Below are 16,370 nucleotides of genomic sequence, written 5' to 3' on the forward strand. Positions count from 1 at the left end.
TCACCATTCCTATTATTCCTCCACAAAATCGTTGTCAATATCCTCATTCAAGTAGTTTTCTAACTCTGATCCCTGAGCATGCCTGTACCACATCAGAGTTCCTACAGCACACAGGAATACTCACAAGAGATGTGTTGGCATGTCTGTGCAAATACACACTGCCAGAGTGCACCAGGGAGATCTCCTCTGCCACACGCTTATCCGTGACCACGCCGAAGCGCATTGTGCCAAGGTAATCTGAAAGGTTTGCAATCTTTGAAAACAATTACACACATTGAACTCCCCTGGACCACCACCCTCAAACCAGAACACACAACAGTGCTGGGTAAAGGCACAAAAATCTGTGAAGAGCTACTGCCAACACTGGTGATTACAGCAGAAGAAAGATGGCAAGAAGCACAAACATGTTCCCCTCCTGCACTCCAGGTATAGAGACCTGTCTGTGTAACCTCAATTGTCCAAATTCTCCATTTGGTTAGGAAATACAGAATGTTGTACCACAGATGCACCTTGCTGTGGTTTATGGCATCTCAATAGCCAAGATGATTCATGTAAGGGAAAGGCATGAACATTAAGTGATGCACATTTACAGTAAATATGTATCATTTATAAATATATATTATACACTTATAAATATGTACACATAAAGAAAGACTGCTTATCTTTATGTTGCAAAGAACTAATGCCATGTACAAATGTGAAAATCAAAGAGCAAAGTACAGAACAGGCTCTTTATCACATCACTGGCACAGTAAAAAATAAGAATGAGTAAGTATGAATAAGAAAAAATAAGTATGAATCTCCTTCATTTGCTGACAGGAAGAAAAATTCAAAAAACATGTTAATTTTTAACTTTAAGAAGGGTCTATCCCAAATTCATGACTCAAAAATGAGGTATCAATCATCACAAAGTTTGCATGTTTAAACACAATCAAGAGGGTTTGTATTTTAGATTATCTGTGCAAAATAAGAGGGAGAGAAAGGCCTTCTCAGGCTGCCTTGCAGCAGCTCTGTAACTCCACCCATCACTGAATTCAGTTTCCAAGGGCTGACACAGTCCAGTCCATCCCAGTGCCTGTGACACAGGACAAAGACTCCTGGATTCACTGTAACCAAGTGCCAGTCTGACTATGGCCCTGGATGGGCTGCAGCTACACGTGGGGGTCTGAGGGAACTCTCTCCTGGTGTAAACCAGGCTGATCACATTGCAAACTTCTTATGTAAGCAATCCTCAACTATAACGAGACACTCACACAGTTAGAACACCAAGAAACACTCAGAAGGGATTAATTCCTAAGTTACAAAAGATTGCAAAAAACTACTGAAGCACTTAGACATAACCCATTCACAGACACCTTAAATTATGAAAATAGAGCTTTTACCTTTCTTTAATGAATGTAATGCTGATGTGAAGAATGTTAAATAACCAGGCGGTTGAGGTGAAGCATTGAACTCAAAAAATCCCACAACTCCAGGCTGAAACAATAAGAATTAGAGTTAATTAAGCCATTTTCAAGTATAATATATGAGACTACAGTAAACACAACAGACTCTTAAAAGACAACAACGTTTAGTGAAGAGCAGTCACTTTATGCTGCAACAAAAATTTTAATATTAAAAGACTGAATGGGAATCAGTTCTCATTGAAAGAATGAAGCTGTCATTCAAAAGCTCAAGTAAGAGAGAGGGGCTTTATGGATGCTACATTTCTAATGGTGTTTCCCTTGTTGAAGTTCACCAAAAACAATTACTATTTTCTTTGCAACTACATTTTGAACCAGTTCCAGCACCAAGGAAAGAAGCATAAGCATCATAAAGGTTTTTTTAGAATTGGAATATCGAATACAATTTTTCAGAGTATAAAAGGCTTAAGCAATAATACTTTAATTGTTTATGTTGCACATAATTAGTATTTACACATGAATTCACACATTCAGTGTGTCAATACTTGACCTGCTAAGGTAAGTGATTATCCCATCTTTATGCTACAGTCACTGTAAACCCTTTCAGTATATCCTAAAGAGTCAGTGAGAGACCAACTGCACAAAAATCTTGAGAACTCCATATCCCACCTGCATATCCATAAAGCTCTTCAAATTGCCAGACAGACAATTCCAAATTTAAAAGACTCATCCCAGAACAGGCCTACTGATTTTTCCGGTGAATGACTTCCTATTAAACTCAGGAGAGAATCTGGGAGAAGGTGACTTGGAAAAAAGAGGTACACACTAGATTTTTTTCATTCCAATATTTCATTGAGCTTTGGTTTTAAATTTTTAGAAATATAATCCATTAAAAATTACTATTAATTATGTTTGTGACTCATCACTCAAATGGGCTTAAGTAACTTTCAGGACAGACTAAGTGATGGCATTTGGTTATTTGGTGTTATTTGTTCCTCATTTCCAGCAGTGCATACAGAAGGCATTTGACACACAAAGCAAGAGCACTCCAGGGACTGCTGTGGAACAGAAGATTCCAGACTCACCTGGCACCTATTTGTGTGGCAAATACATCCTCACAGGAGGATTTTCATTTGGTACTTCAGAGACTGCTTGGTTTGTTTTTTTTTTTAGCTCTATATATAAAATTTAAATTTATTTTTAAAACATGAACATGCATTTACCTGTTATTATTAATATGAATTCAGTGATTCATATCAGCCTAACACACTGATCTAATTCAGTACAATTAGCAATCTTGAAGACGTTCACCAATAACAACAATTCCCATTCCAGCTCATGACTTCTCTTTTTAGGCATGAATCCTCTTTCATGGATGAATGCTAACCATAAACTCCTTGTTCATAAAGATTCTTTGTGAGGTACCCCAAAAAAATTATCAATAACAAAAATGAGTTACAAGCAATTAGAGAAATTGCTGCACCAATAATTACCACGAAGAAAATAAAAACAGAAATAAAATAGTAGCCAAAAAACACAGCAAAATAATAGCACTCAGTGTTCTTTTTTAAACAACATACAGGTTAGTAATTAATGATCATCTTTTTCTCTTAGTTCCAAACTAAGACAGTAAAAAGAAATAATTCCTTCTGAAAGACTTTGAAAGCATTCAACTGAATGAAAATAAGGAGACAGGTAAGATAATCAAAATTTTAGCTTCCCATTGCCCAGGACCATTTTTGAATACTAATCTTGTACCAAGTGAATTCAGGACACCAAACAGTGAATGAAAGGAAAGTCAGAAGTGACAGTAAAATGTGGCAAGAAGCCAGAAGTCAGATGCAGAAGTATTTATAATGTTATTTAAAAGGTAACATTCTGATTCAGAGTGACAGTTCTGCTTTACACTAACAGAAGCTTAAGATTTCCAGATTGTGAATGTTTCCCAAAAGATAATTTTTGTAAATTGTTTTTCAATTTTAAAAAATTGTAGTTGGAGAATATATGCTACTATACACTACTATATATACTAGTATTTACTAATGCTCTATGCCTAATCAGTAATCTGGTTAAATAAAGTCCTTTTAATCATCATCCCAGACCAGTGAAAGTTTTTGCCCTGTTACAGGGTCCAATTATACATAGGACGAAAGGGACTAAATTACTGTATTTCTTCTCAAGTACCAAGAAAGTTTTCCTGCCTGTAAGAATGAAGTTTTTAACAAGACTGAATGCTTCCAGGTATTGCAACTGATAACAATTCTTGCTCTGTACAAGTGAGGTTCAAGTCTCACAGAACAGGTATCTCAATGTGAACAAGAAGTTCTTGGTTTGGAATACAAGTAGGCCAAGAAGAGCTGAACAGCAACAACTCCCACCTTCTTCCATGTAAGAGCCTCCAAAACTCAGGAGCAGCTGGAGCAAACAGTTCAGGAGGAATCTACCCAATGTGTTACTGAGGAGCAGCAGGGTGCAGCTCTGGGTACCCACCTTCATGTGAGCACTCAGGAGCCATCAGCTGAAGCTGCTGCTGCCTAAGCCAGAGGAATAAACACTGACATGTCCAAGGGTACTTAGGAGCACTAGGAGCATGGGCACTGCTAGAGTGGAGCTTGCTGCAGCTCTTCTTTCCAGGAAATGATTTTCAGTCCCTGTCTCAGACCAAGTGTCTGTAGGAAAGGCTTTGGAGCAAACCTGAGGATGTCCATTAGTGAAGAGTTCTTAGTGCTATCTCCTAATGAAACTCACATATGGAAATACAAAATCATTAATTATAGGGAAGCCTATTTCTTGCTTGGTCCCTACACCACAGGAATGGAAAGTGATGTGGGATACAATTAAATCAAGTAAGAGACTTACCAAGCATCTCAACAATTACCAAAACGCAAGTTCATGGAAACTTTAAGAATGAACAGAGATTTTCAGATGATTAATTTTTATTGGAGAAAAGCTAGCAGTGTTATTACTGAACCATGCCTCAAACCTATCACAACTTGTAGAAGGAATAAGCAAGCATGTAGATGACTCCATGCAGCAGGCTGTAATTCCCTCAAGTATAGAAGAAGTTACCAACCACTCCTGAAGAAACTAAGATGATAAGAAATAACATGGAAGGCCCTTTTCCAGCTTAAGAAAGTAGGAAAGACAAAAAACATTTAGAAATTATTGTTTTTCAGCAGTCAAAGATAGCCAGCCAGGATGTGTACTGATACTCAAGCACTTCAATATTTCCATAAGTACTTTAGAAAAGGGAGAAAAGGGTGAGTAACAACACTCACAAAGGTTGATGGGAGTCACTGAAACTACAACTGCCTTGAAGAGTTTTAGAAAGGCAGCATTAAATGACTGTGAGGAAAAGGCTCTGAAATTTAAAGGCCAAAAAAAGTGAAATGATGGGAACAGAAGATATGAAAAAAACCCCAGCTACTAATTAGTTTACAACTGCATAAATGTTTTTAATACTCCAGTTACTTCTATCCAAATTTGTAATTTAAAAAAATGTTTTGGCTATACTGCATTGAAGCAAGGGAGGTGATTTTTTTCAGACTCTCAGGCTTGTGCAGGCAGGCAATTCCTGCCTCATTTTATCTGTGAACATGGGAAGGCCAACAGCAAGAGGAAAGGAATGTGTCTTCTCTGGGGAACAGAAGAACCAATATTACATACCACTATATTTGTACTGTAGAAATGCAAAGAAACTGTTGACTGAGATTAAATTTACATTTAACATCATTTTCCAATGATGTTAAAATCATTGTGTACCCAGACCTGAAGCAAATTTTCCCACCATCATTTAACATAGGCACCACATGAAAGCCAGCTGAATGTCTGTCTGTGTCAGATCTCCCAGCTGCTGATGCTCGGGAAGCATTCCTACACAGAGAGCAAAGCAGGAAGCTGACATCATGTTAAGAGACACAGCAGCCACCTCCCAGAGAGACCAACTCCTCTCCTACTGCTCCTGAAGCCAGGAAATGATGGATTCCCTGAGCACATTTAATATTCATAAATGAGTGAAGCTTTTTGTCTAACTACAGTGGCTTCCTGTTTCCTCCTCTGTGCCTCAGGAGGCCGAGGCCATTTCTAGCAGCTGGGGCAGTCAGATGAGGAATGAGACATGCCAGTTTGGATTAAAATGAAACTGTTACATCTCTGCAGTTAAGAAAACAAAAGAAATTTGATTACAGGTACTCACAGGTACCTTGAGTTATGTCAGAAACTGCACATCTTCCTGCTCAAGATTTTAACTGCTTTCCAAATGGCACATTTTCCTTGCTCTCAAAAATTAATTCGTATCCATTTCTAGTTTTACACTAGTATCATTCCACAACCCCCAGAGAATGCAGGAGCTCAACTTTCGAGTCCTCAACCAGGCTTTTTCCATGGGGATTGAGCGCCCTCTAGTGAGAGCAAGTGGCATGTCACGACAGTCGTGATTCGGTCGAGGAAGGAACCAAAGACCGAGTAACAAACACCACCGGTTCTTACATTTAACTGGATTCTGTTCATCAGGATCTCTTCTGGTCTGCAGAACCCTTTTGCTACCAGAACACAGGACTGAAAATTAGATAGTGATGATGACAAATCTTGCAAATTATTTTGAGCTTGAAATTAATTAGTTTTTCAGTGAAATCACAAAAACACGATCAACCAGCAGAGAGCTGCCAAAGTGCCCAACAGCAATCCTTGACAGTCCTCTGTCCTTTCTCTTCTGCTAAAAATTAGTATTTTTTATACAGAGAAGATCAAAAGTCAAAAGAAGACACTAGCCAAGGGTCTCAAAATAGCAATTAGTTTGTGCCATACATGTCCCAACTGCCCATAATCTACTCTATTCCCCAAACTTTCTCCCTTAAACACAGGACTAACCCCTGGATTGTATCTTCTCCTACAAAAGGTATCAATTCCTGAACTCATAGGAAAAACATTGTAAAACATTCTCATTTCTGACAGAAGTGATGAAACAACCTGTTTATTTCCAGTTTAAAACTAACTTTTCCTTTGTGTCTATGGCTTTCTCTGCGTCCATCTTCATAAACAATTATGTTTCTTTCATCTTATCTGTATCTGCTACTTTTGTATCCCCTCCTTCCTCTCTTGCATAAATTTACAGAGGCAAGAAAGACATTGAGCACCTTGAGCCATGGTCTGGGACAGAACCTCAGGCAGAAATGACCATGGGGCAACATGAACAGAAACAGCCTCTACCAAAAAGCCAACAAATGCTGAGCATAAACAGCAACTCAGCACTTGGAGCCACAGAATTTCAAGCACAGGAAAGCGGTAAGGCCTGAATGCAGAAACAAAAATATCCGTTCAACTGCTAAGCAGTATTTAAAAATATCTTTGTTGCTCCTAAATTTGTCTTTTATCTTAGTCTTTTTCCAGTGGAAGTGCACCTCTAACTGCAAAGCAAATTTAAGCTTAATGACAATATGCTCATTGGTAACCTTCTGCAGTCTACCAAGAAATAACATAACACAAACCAAAAACCAAGCATGGCTTTCTTCAAATCTCTGTAAGAGGCAAAGAAATGTTTCAGAATTTTAGAACAGCAAAACTGAAGCGATGGAAGGACAAGAGAATTGCTTGTGATCACATCAAGTACCAGCATCCAGAGACAGGCCACAACTCACTGTCCCCACTTAAAACACTGGAAAACCAAAGCCAGTGGTAGTTCCTGGTATGAACAGCACAGCCCCCACCCAGGGGAACTCCCAGTGTGTGTCCCCTGGGCTGTGGCAGCTGCCACTGAGCAGCACAGGCCATGCTCCATCCTGCAGCACAGGCAGGCACTGCAGTGAGCAGCACTCACACAGGCTCTGCTCCAGCCCCAGACACTGCAGGGTCCCTCCCATGCTCTGCCCACTGCCACAGCACTGATTTGTTGATCAGTTTTCCACACTGCTCTCACAGCTTGGGCTTTAGTAAGATTATGGTACTTCAGCACTCTGCACTGCGAGAATCAACAGTTATAAAGGGATTTTAAATGGCTCTGTTGTAAGCATATTTTGTCTGACTGGAAGTTATTATTCCACCAGTATTGCTACTAATCTCATCACCCCTGAACACAAGAGACAAAAATGAGTAAAACAACATGTACCAGTGGATTAAAATCATCAAATTACCACATACAAAGTGATTAGGAGCCCTTGCTTCAACTAGTTTCATATTTGTTCTCAGTTAAAAGACTTATCCTACTAGAAGAGCTTACTATTCTTTAAAAATTAAAGTAATGATTACATATTTCTCAAATGCTGTGCCAACTTAAGACCGCAAGATTTTTGTGAAAAGATTTCTCCCTTCTTTCTTGTTTGTACGTAACATTTTGGTGAGATAACAACTTTGTTGTCTCTACATACTGAAGTAATGTAAATTAAGAGCATCACTAGATCATAATAGTAACTATACAGGGAATCAACATTCATATTCTAATGATTTTAACAAATTTATAGGGCACTGATTTCAGGATCCTGAAAATAAACTAGTACTTTGGAGCAGATCAAATTTAATCCTTAAACAAGTCAAACTCTTTCTGAACCACAGTGGTAAAGCTAGAGAAGAGAGACAAGTACCTCATAATTTGAGAGGAAATCTAGTAATTTTGATCGAGACGAGATGTAGAGTAGTGGTGTCATCACCCGGCGAACAAACTTTTCAATATAAACAGCACTCATAGGGCCTTTGTATTCAATTGGTCCAAAACTAGTACCAAAAAAAATAATAGAACATTAAGACTTAAATTAACAGTAGAGAGTCCCTCCTGGGGGTGGCAGATAGGAGTTACACAGACAGCATGCTCAGCCTCTAGGGAATTGCTCTCTGTTTTACCGGTGGCTGCTATAAGTGATGAGGGAGTTGTGTTACCAGAGGGAAGCTCCAGAGTATCTGTGGAAGGGGCAGAGTGTTGGTGATATGCAGGGATGGAGATCACTTCTGAGTCCCATTAAAGAACTTGGTAAAACTCAGATATAAATTACATGACCATATACATATCTTTCCACTTTTTCTGAAGTAAACACATGAGACTTAAAAATACAGATCTGAAAAACGTCACTATTTTCCCTTGTTCTTTCAGTGTCTCAAACAGCATCAGTCTGAAAAGGTGCAATGTTTTTACACAGCCTTTTATGAGCAGCAATCAGTAAAGCAGGGACAAATTCAGTTGCACTGCTGATGAAGAGACTCAGCAAAGCTCCAGTTTCCCCCTCAGCCATATGATAAAACAGCTCACACAACGTTAGTGCTAAAACAAGGTGGGCTGGAGCTTGCAGCTGCGAATTCCAGAGGATCTCCTCCTAATTATAAATGGACTGGGCACAGCATTATTGTCCCACATGAAATCAAACACAAAGAACATAAAGAATTAGTCCATTTCCACTGAAGAATTTAATGTGATGCATTTTTAATGTAGCTTGTACATACAGATAGACTGGAAAATACCCAACTCACACTGAGATACCTGTATTGAGGTGCTTCAAAATGGTCTCCTAGAGCCCACTAGATCATTCTACATCCTTTATCAATTTATTACAAACCTCTGTGTTCACAGCAATACTCACTGCTCAGCATGTCACATGCCCAGGGCACCACATGTGAGGTTTAGTATCTGAGGCATGAGGGGTGCACTGCCCTTCAGGATTTTATGAAGTATCAATAGGGATTTACACCTCATCTTGTTACAGCTCTGTTTAAGGTTACTGATGATACCAAGTGCATCCATTTACTGTGTTGTAATTTCAAGGTCAAGTAAGTTTCAGTCAAAGTAGATCCAAGTGGGATTATAGGGTTCTTTTATTACAGCTTGAATTATTATACCAGTGTCTTGTGTCTATTACATGGTCAGCTAACAAAGACCAGGACTGTTCCTCCTCAATGCATAAATTCCCCCCAAAAAACAAAATCAGCCTCTGTAATGAAAGAGAGCTGCAGTTCAAGACTAGTAAAATAAAAAGTAAAATACAAGGGATAAATACTTTCATGTAGTTTTAGAAATTGTGTTTCCTTACCTTCTGCTCCACACAGAGAAAAAAAACAGATAATACATACAAATACTAAAAAATAAAAGTGAGGGTATGTAAAATTTTATACAATGATATCTTAGCTTTCGGGGAATAAAAACGTGAGTGCAAAGTTCAAAATTAGAACAAGGTCCTCACTATGTAGTGCAATTTAAATATGCACTTAAATTCCACTAACTTCAACAACCCTTAGGTACATTCTTTAATGCTGTCATAAATTAGGACCAGTTGTTATAATCCATCCAGAGAGCAAGCAGACATCTGAAATTAATATGTAACAGTGAATTCTGTTCATTGGAGGCAGAAGTTCCAGGAGATGCACAGGCAACCCAAAATTTCCATAAGGATGAAGAATTGCCCAGTGTGCCATTAAACTGACAATTACAGCCCTACCTGGCACTTGAGCAGCATACAGGATGACCTCACCTAGAATCTACCCAAAAACTATTTACTGAAGCCAGAAATGTAACATTTTCAAAATGGAGCACTTTATATGATACCTCTGTTTCCCAAAAGAACAATAAAAAACCTAGACTGTACATATGAAATCTTACCTTTGATGGTACAAGTGTATCACAGGAAAATAAAAGAAATGCTTCTGCTTCCTGCATTTCCCCTGGTTCCACCAGCAATTTACAGCCACAAACAGCACCTGCAAAGCAGGTAAAAATTCAGCTAACAAAGAACATTACTGTGACCTACTTTATCCAAGATGTACTCGATGTACTTTTCCCGATCCATTTCCTCTGATATTTTCAGGGCCTTTTCAACTCAGTATTCCATATCTGTCACAGACAGACTTTTTTTAATTCTTTTTGTCATTTTGCAACAGCAATCCTTTTGGTCACCGTTCTTTCTAGCTTTTACGCCTCTTAATCTAAATTGTTCAAATTTATTCATTTAATCACAACCCACATTAATTACTTTTTCTGCAGAGTGGAGCTCAACAAGTGGAGGTTTAGGACAGCTGTGCCTCTGAAATATTCACAGGCACTCAACTGTTTGAAAGCACTGTTATGGTTACAATATTTATATGATTACCAGTGTCTCCAAGGATCCCAGAACTGGAAGCAAACTCCAGGGAATTTCTGTCAGAAGGCAGGTGAACAAATCTGAAAACACTTTACAACAAGAAAGTTGTAGCCTTCCCCATTTAAAAGCAGAAATAACAGACAATTGAGCAGGAACCACAGGCTGTCTCCATTTATTGTACCACTCTGTAAGCTAAATTAAATTTAAGATGACTGATGAGTTTCCCTAAAATGTGAGTGTTCAAGTCCTACTGTTTCTCATGAGAAGACAGACAACATCATCAGCTTGGACACTGAAAAGCTACCAGGTGATGTTTAAGATTGGTATTTTCTCTGGAGTTACCTGGTCTGACAACCTGCTGGCCACGTGTTCTATCTCCTCCCTGGCTGCGATGGACTGCCCGCACCAGGGCGCGTAGAAGAAGTAGAGCACAATTTCTGAGTCCTGCCGGAGCTGCTCTGCGTAGTCCAACTGCCCCCGGAACAGATCAACCACTGCAGATCTCGGGGAGAAAAAATTCACTGGAAGCTTCGCTGGCATTGTTACATCTTTTGCTCGGCTGCAGGAAGAAAATTAAGAGTGGTTATTGAGACTGTACAGCAGCAGTTAAAAAAGGGTGCCCAAGGCCCTAAGTTTTATTCTTAGCAAAAGTCACACAATGACAAAATTGATGCAGAATGACTACAGTTTATGTTATCTGAGTTAGTTTCATGAAATACTATAAAAATCTAAAGATCACCCTTCACAAGCTTTAGAAACTCACACTCTGATACCATGCACTGTGCTTATGGGTATGTTAGCTCACACTCTAATGGCTGGTTGCTGTAGAGCATAAAATTACCAGAAAGAGTGATTTCTTTTGATTTCTTCCCTGGCCTCATCCTCTTTTAACACTTGTACCTTAGGTAACAGCAGCCTGATAAGAAAAGAGATACTGGTCATAAAGTTTTGTGATGTGTTGTTTATATAAACAGAGCCTATTACCCTGCCTTATGCTTTGTTTTACAGTATTCTATACTCCCTTTGCTTTATATTCTATTAGGAAAAGATATATAAATATGCACTAGTTTATTTTACTGATCAGAGGAGGGACTGCAAACTGCTCAGGGCTCATCACAGTATAAACAAATAGTCTAAATTTAAAGAGATTATGAGATGGAGTTTTTTAAGAGAAATCAGATTGGCCACTAAGTAATACAAAGAAATAAACCAAATACTCAGGAAACCCTTTCTATCCAATCAGCCATCAAACAATCCAGAATTTGGGACTTCCCAGGTGTTCAGAAGTTGCCATGCTATAATCTGCCTTAAACACAAGTGAATGTGTGACTCTCTTTTTATACAGTCTTCATTTTAAAATTTTTCCCTAGCTATATTTACACTAGAGTAAGCCAGACTGAAAACTGGACAACACTGTCATGCTCAATTTTGCCATGGCTCATAACAAGACTGGAAGTTTTAGGAAAGACTGTGTATTCCTTTACTTTGTGTGCATTTCTTTTACTTTCTTGCAATAAAAAGCCACTATAAAAATCTTATTATCTGATATTTGATCTTTGTGAGGTTAAAATTTTATTAATTGTGATAAAATTATTGAGTCCTGAACACTGTCAACCTCATATATTAAGCAACCTCCTAAAAACTCTGCCACATTTTCAAACTTTACAATCTATCTAATTTTTAAGAAGTATCTTTGTCTTTATAATACAGCAAAAACCTGTATTGTAGCTTGTCTCTTCATTTCCAGGCTACTCACTTAAGCTTTAACATTTTAGAATTGCCCTCAGTACATATCACAAGTTACAAAAATTCTTAATTTGTATGTAAAATTGCTTCAAAATCATATCTTCAAAATCAGAATTTTGAAAATTTTAAATGGTTCCTCCTGTTTATAATTCATTAATTCATCCAGTCACAACATTATGTTTTTACACAGATTATCAAAAATCTACTTTCTTCTATGGACTTCTGCCTGTGTTCCTTCCCTTCTCCCCCAGACACCATCTCAGCACCTCCTTCCCAACCCTCAAGTTCTTCAGACACCTCACAACCAACACCTCTGGTTCCCTGCCATTCCTGCACCCATGCTTATCCAAACTGCAGCTTCTTGCCATGATTTCTGCCTGCCAGCTGGACAGGACACAGCTCAGGTGTGAGCTCTGGCACTCACAGGCTGATCAGCTGCTGAAAGCTCAATACTTCTTGAGAGACAGCAGCTAGAATTTCTCCTCTCCATCTAGTTTAATGAAAACAGACAATCTCAATATGATTAAAACCTCTGCTTCCTCTACTGAATTAAATAGAAAGAGGATGATTGGTTCAAGAATTACAGCCTAAGACCTAAAAATTAGATAATGAATTGGCTCCAAATTTTAAGAATGGGTAGAACACATCAGCAGAAATCCCGTGACATGAGTGAGTCAGAAACTACATGACTACCTTCAAATGTGACAAAAACTCCAGTAACTATTAAAATGAAAACATAATAAATCAATAGCTAACAGCTGCTTAAAGAGATTTGCTAAGCAGTGTCCTCCTCGGCAATACCAAACATATAATAGAATACCTTGACTAATTTCCCTAAGAACACCCCTAAAATTTACACACATATACACTGAGGATTACATAAGAAACATTACATAATAAGCACAAACTGTTTTTTAAAACACTAATTGTGTTATTTAGCTGCTGCCAGAGCCTACAAAAACTTAAGCTTTCTATGAGAACACCATGGTAATAAAGGGAAGCATATGCAAGTGCCAACAGGACCAGCAGCCCCTTTGATTGCACAATCCTGAGAGTGGGCTTGTTTTAAAGACATTTGCATAGTGCCAGAAATAATTCAGGTTCTAGACCACAGGCTTTCATACCATGCTAGGTCAGGTCTCATTTGCCTATTCCTTGAGTCACTCTAAACTTGCAAGACATCAAATCCGACTAATGGACTGCCTTGCAGTATAGGAATTTTCCCTTTCTGTACTTTTTATCCATTGATATAGAAAGTTATATATTGTAAGAACCAATGCCCTGGTGCTGTGTCTTGCTAGTAAATCATACTGACATGTGGTGAGAAACTATGTCCTGTACTTATAGTTAACATGTGCAATTAACCATGCTCCAAACTTCACAAGGAATGTTTACACCTAATTTTCTATATTTCTGACAGCAACCAAACAAGGAATACCTAACTGATATTAGTCTATTTAACCACAATCTGAAAAGCTGAACCCCATTAACCAAACTTCTAGATTACAAGGTAGTGAGAACCACATTCCAATCACATTCCATCGATGAGCTTTCAAACACAGCTAGCAGTAAAATGAAAGGAATATGCAGGTTTTGAATACAGGAGAGCAGGAAGCATCATTGTAAGTACAAAAAAAAGTATTATTTTCTTAGTAATGTAACACCAGGGAGGTCATTATGTTCAGAAATCCTTCACCACACATTGTGAAATACGGCAAGAGCTTTGCAATTTCATCTACATTATCAGGTCACTGTGAAATACAGCCTCCTGGAATGGAGGCACAGCTCCTCTGAGGCACTCATTGACAGACTTAAAATTCCCTCTGATTCAAGTAACACACCCTTTGTGGACAAGTAAGCAAAGAAAGCCTTAGCATTTTTCAGATGCATTACCTGTGAATCAAGTGTTTTGTGGAACAAAATTTGTCAGACACTGGGGAATAGGGACATTCCCCTCAGCACCTCGTAGCCTTCTCCTAATCTCAAAATTAAACCCCAAGTGCAGTCGATGTTCTTAATATAGTGTGACCTGGAGCACGTAACAGTCACATTGACCTAAAACCCATGCAGAATATTTAGAGCCTGGTTTAGGCTCCAGAACCGAGCAGCCTGTGCCCACTGCTCACTGCCGCTGCTCCCCGCCCTCCAATACAAACATGTCCTGGCTCCACGTCCACCAGCTCCGGGCAAACAGGAACTGCAGAGCCCTTTGCAAAGAAGGAAGTTCCAGCTCCCAAGAGGAGCACCACCAGACTGGGAGAGAAACCACCGAACACCTTCGTGTCCGAAGCAGGTGCAGGCAAAGGGATGATGTGACATCAACACCTGAGCCAGGACAGACTCGTTTGGCCACGCCGATGCCGAGAGCGCTGAGGGCAGGGCAGCGGCCCAGAGCCCGCTCGGCGGCAGCGAGAGGTCCCAGCTACCTCCGGAGATGAGCAGAAGCAGCTCCATCTCAACAACGTGCCTGTCACAGGGCCACAGCACGGGGCAGGCTGGAAGAGACCACAGTAGGTCCTTTGGTTCCACCTCCCCGCTCAGGCAGGGTCATTCCAGAGCACATGGCAGAGGATTATGTCCAAATGGTTTCGGAATATTTCCAGAAAGGGAGACTCCACAGCCCCACTGTACAATCTGTCCTAGTGCCCAGTCACTAACGAAAGAAGTTCTTCTTCTGGTTCAAGTGGAATTTCCTGGGCATCAGTTCCTGCCCATTGCCTCCTGTCACATTCCTGAGCCCTACCGAGCAGAGAGCCTGGTTCACCCCCTGACACCACCCTGCATACCCTGATGATGCCCTCAGAAGTGGGTGCCCCGCGAATCTGCCGCCACAGCACGACACCCGCGGTGGGGCAGATGTCTCTAAAACACTCCGCTCCCTCCCCACCCACGTTCTTATTGACCCTGCCCGCCCCGCTGCCATCCTGCTGAGGGAGACATGGCTGTCCCCCCAACACGCGACCGGTCCCAGCCGCCCTGAGGACCGCACGTGGTGGGGCCCGGGAGGAGGATCCGTCCCCCAGCCCGGGGCTGCCCGTGCCCGACGCGGCCCGGCCGCAGCGGGTACACGGCACCGCTGGGCGACCCCGGCCCTCCAGGCCCCGCCGGCGGCTCTGCCCCAGGCCCCGGTGCAGCACCGCCTCTGGGAACGGCGGCGGACCGGCGGCAGCTCCCCCCTGGCCGAGCCCCGGGTCCGCCCGCTCCCCCGCCGGTACCTGCAGGTGACTTTGAGGGCGATGAGGAAGGCGCAGCCCAGCACGATGGCCGCGCCGCACAGCAGCTCGGGCCGCCGCGCCATCAGGGCGGCGCGGGGCCGCAGTCGCGGGGCAGCCGCGTCGCCGGGGCCGCCGCACACCGACATGGCCCGGCCGAGGGGGGCAGGGCCGCGGGCCCCGAGCCGCTCCCGCTCGCACACGTCCCCCACCGCCCGCCCGTGAGGCGCGCCGGGCCGGGCGGGGCGGCCGCTCCTCCCGCCAACCCGCCGCCGCCACGTCTGCCCGCCCGAGCAGGCGCACACCCCGCCCGGCGCTCTGGGTCCTGCCCGCGGCGCCGGGAAAAGCGGGACGGGGATTGCTGTGCTCGCCTCCTGCGCTTGGCAGCGGGAGGAACGGGACGGCGATTGCCGTGCTCGGCTCCTGCTCTCGAAATCGGCACCGTTACCAGGCCCCCGGCCGGCATCAGCCGGTGGATAATCCCCGACCGCCCAGCAGCTACTATTCCCCAACAGCCCCACCCCGCAGCAGGAAAGATTTCACACCGGCCTTAGAGAACAAGGATGTCATGTTTAGTTTTGTCTAGAATTACTTCCAGTGATTTACAGAGCACTTACATTAAACAATGAAAGCATAAAATTGAGAAAACAATTCAGAAAGGCACACGATACAATCAGGTTTTGTCACACAAATAACAGTGTCCACAGTACTCTGTCTCACACTCACTTTATTACAAACAATGTAAAAAAATCAGCACTACAGCAGGTGGCATTTCCAGCACCAAGCTCGTGTCCTACTCCAGTGTCCCGAACCCAGCCTGGGAGGAGCAGTCACTTCGCAAGAGCCCCAAGCTAAGGCTGAAGCACACGAGGGGTTGGTTTCAAATTTGTTGTGCTTTTGTGAAGTGAAAGGGACACAGCATCCATGTCATGTATGGGTTATCACTGAACTTTGGT

General features: G+C 41.6%; 1 protein-coding gene across 2 annotated transcripts in view; it reads right to left on the reverse strand.

The window, feature by feature from the left end:
* Nucleotides 1-15,563, reverse strand: part of TXNDC11 (thioredoxin domain containing 11) — a 28,800-nt gene extending 13,237 nt beyond the window's left edge. The window contains exons 1-6 of one of the 2 annotated variants that reach the window (XM_054270750.1): nt 15,418-15,563; nt 10,799-11,015; nt 9,979-10,076; nt 7,979-8,108; nt 1,383-1,476; nt 125-237 (exon numbers count right to left, since the gene is read on the reverse strand). In XM_054270750.1, the coding sequence (XP_054126725.1) occupies nt 125-237; nt 1,383-1,476; nt 7,979-8,108; nt 9,979-10,076; nt 10,799-11,015; nt 15,418-15,563 (798 nt within the window). Of the gene's footprint in view, nt 1-124; nt 238-1,382; nt 1,477-7,978; nt 8,109-9,978; nt 10,077-10,798; nt 11,016-15,417 lie in introns of those variants that run through there. The other variant, XM_054270751.1, reaches the window with a different exon arrangement.
* Between the last annotated feature and the right edge of the window lie 807 nt (nt 15,564-16,370).

This window comes from Melozone crissalis, unplaced genomic scaffold, assembly GCF_028551555.1.
Source record: "Melozone crissalis strain CALT ecotype California unplaced genomic scaffold, PUWL_Pcris_2 ptg000012l_1, whole genome shotgun sequence".
NCBI lineage: Eukaryota > Metazoa > Chordata > Aves > Passeriformes > Passerellidae > Melozone > Melozone crissalis.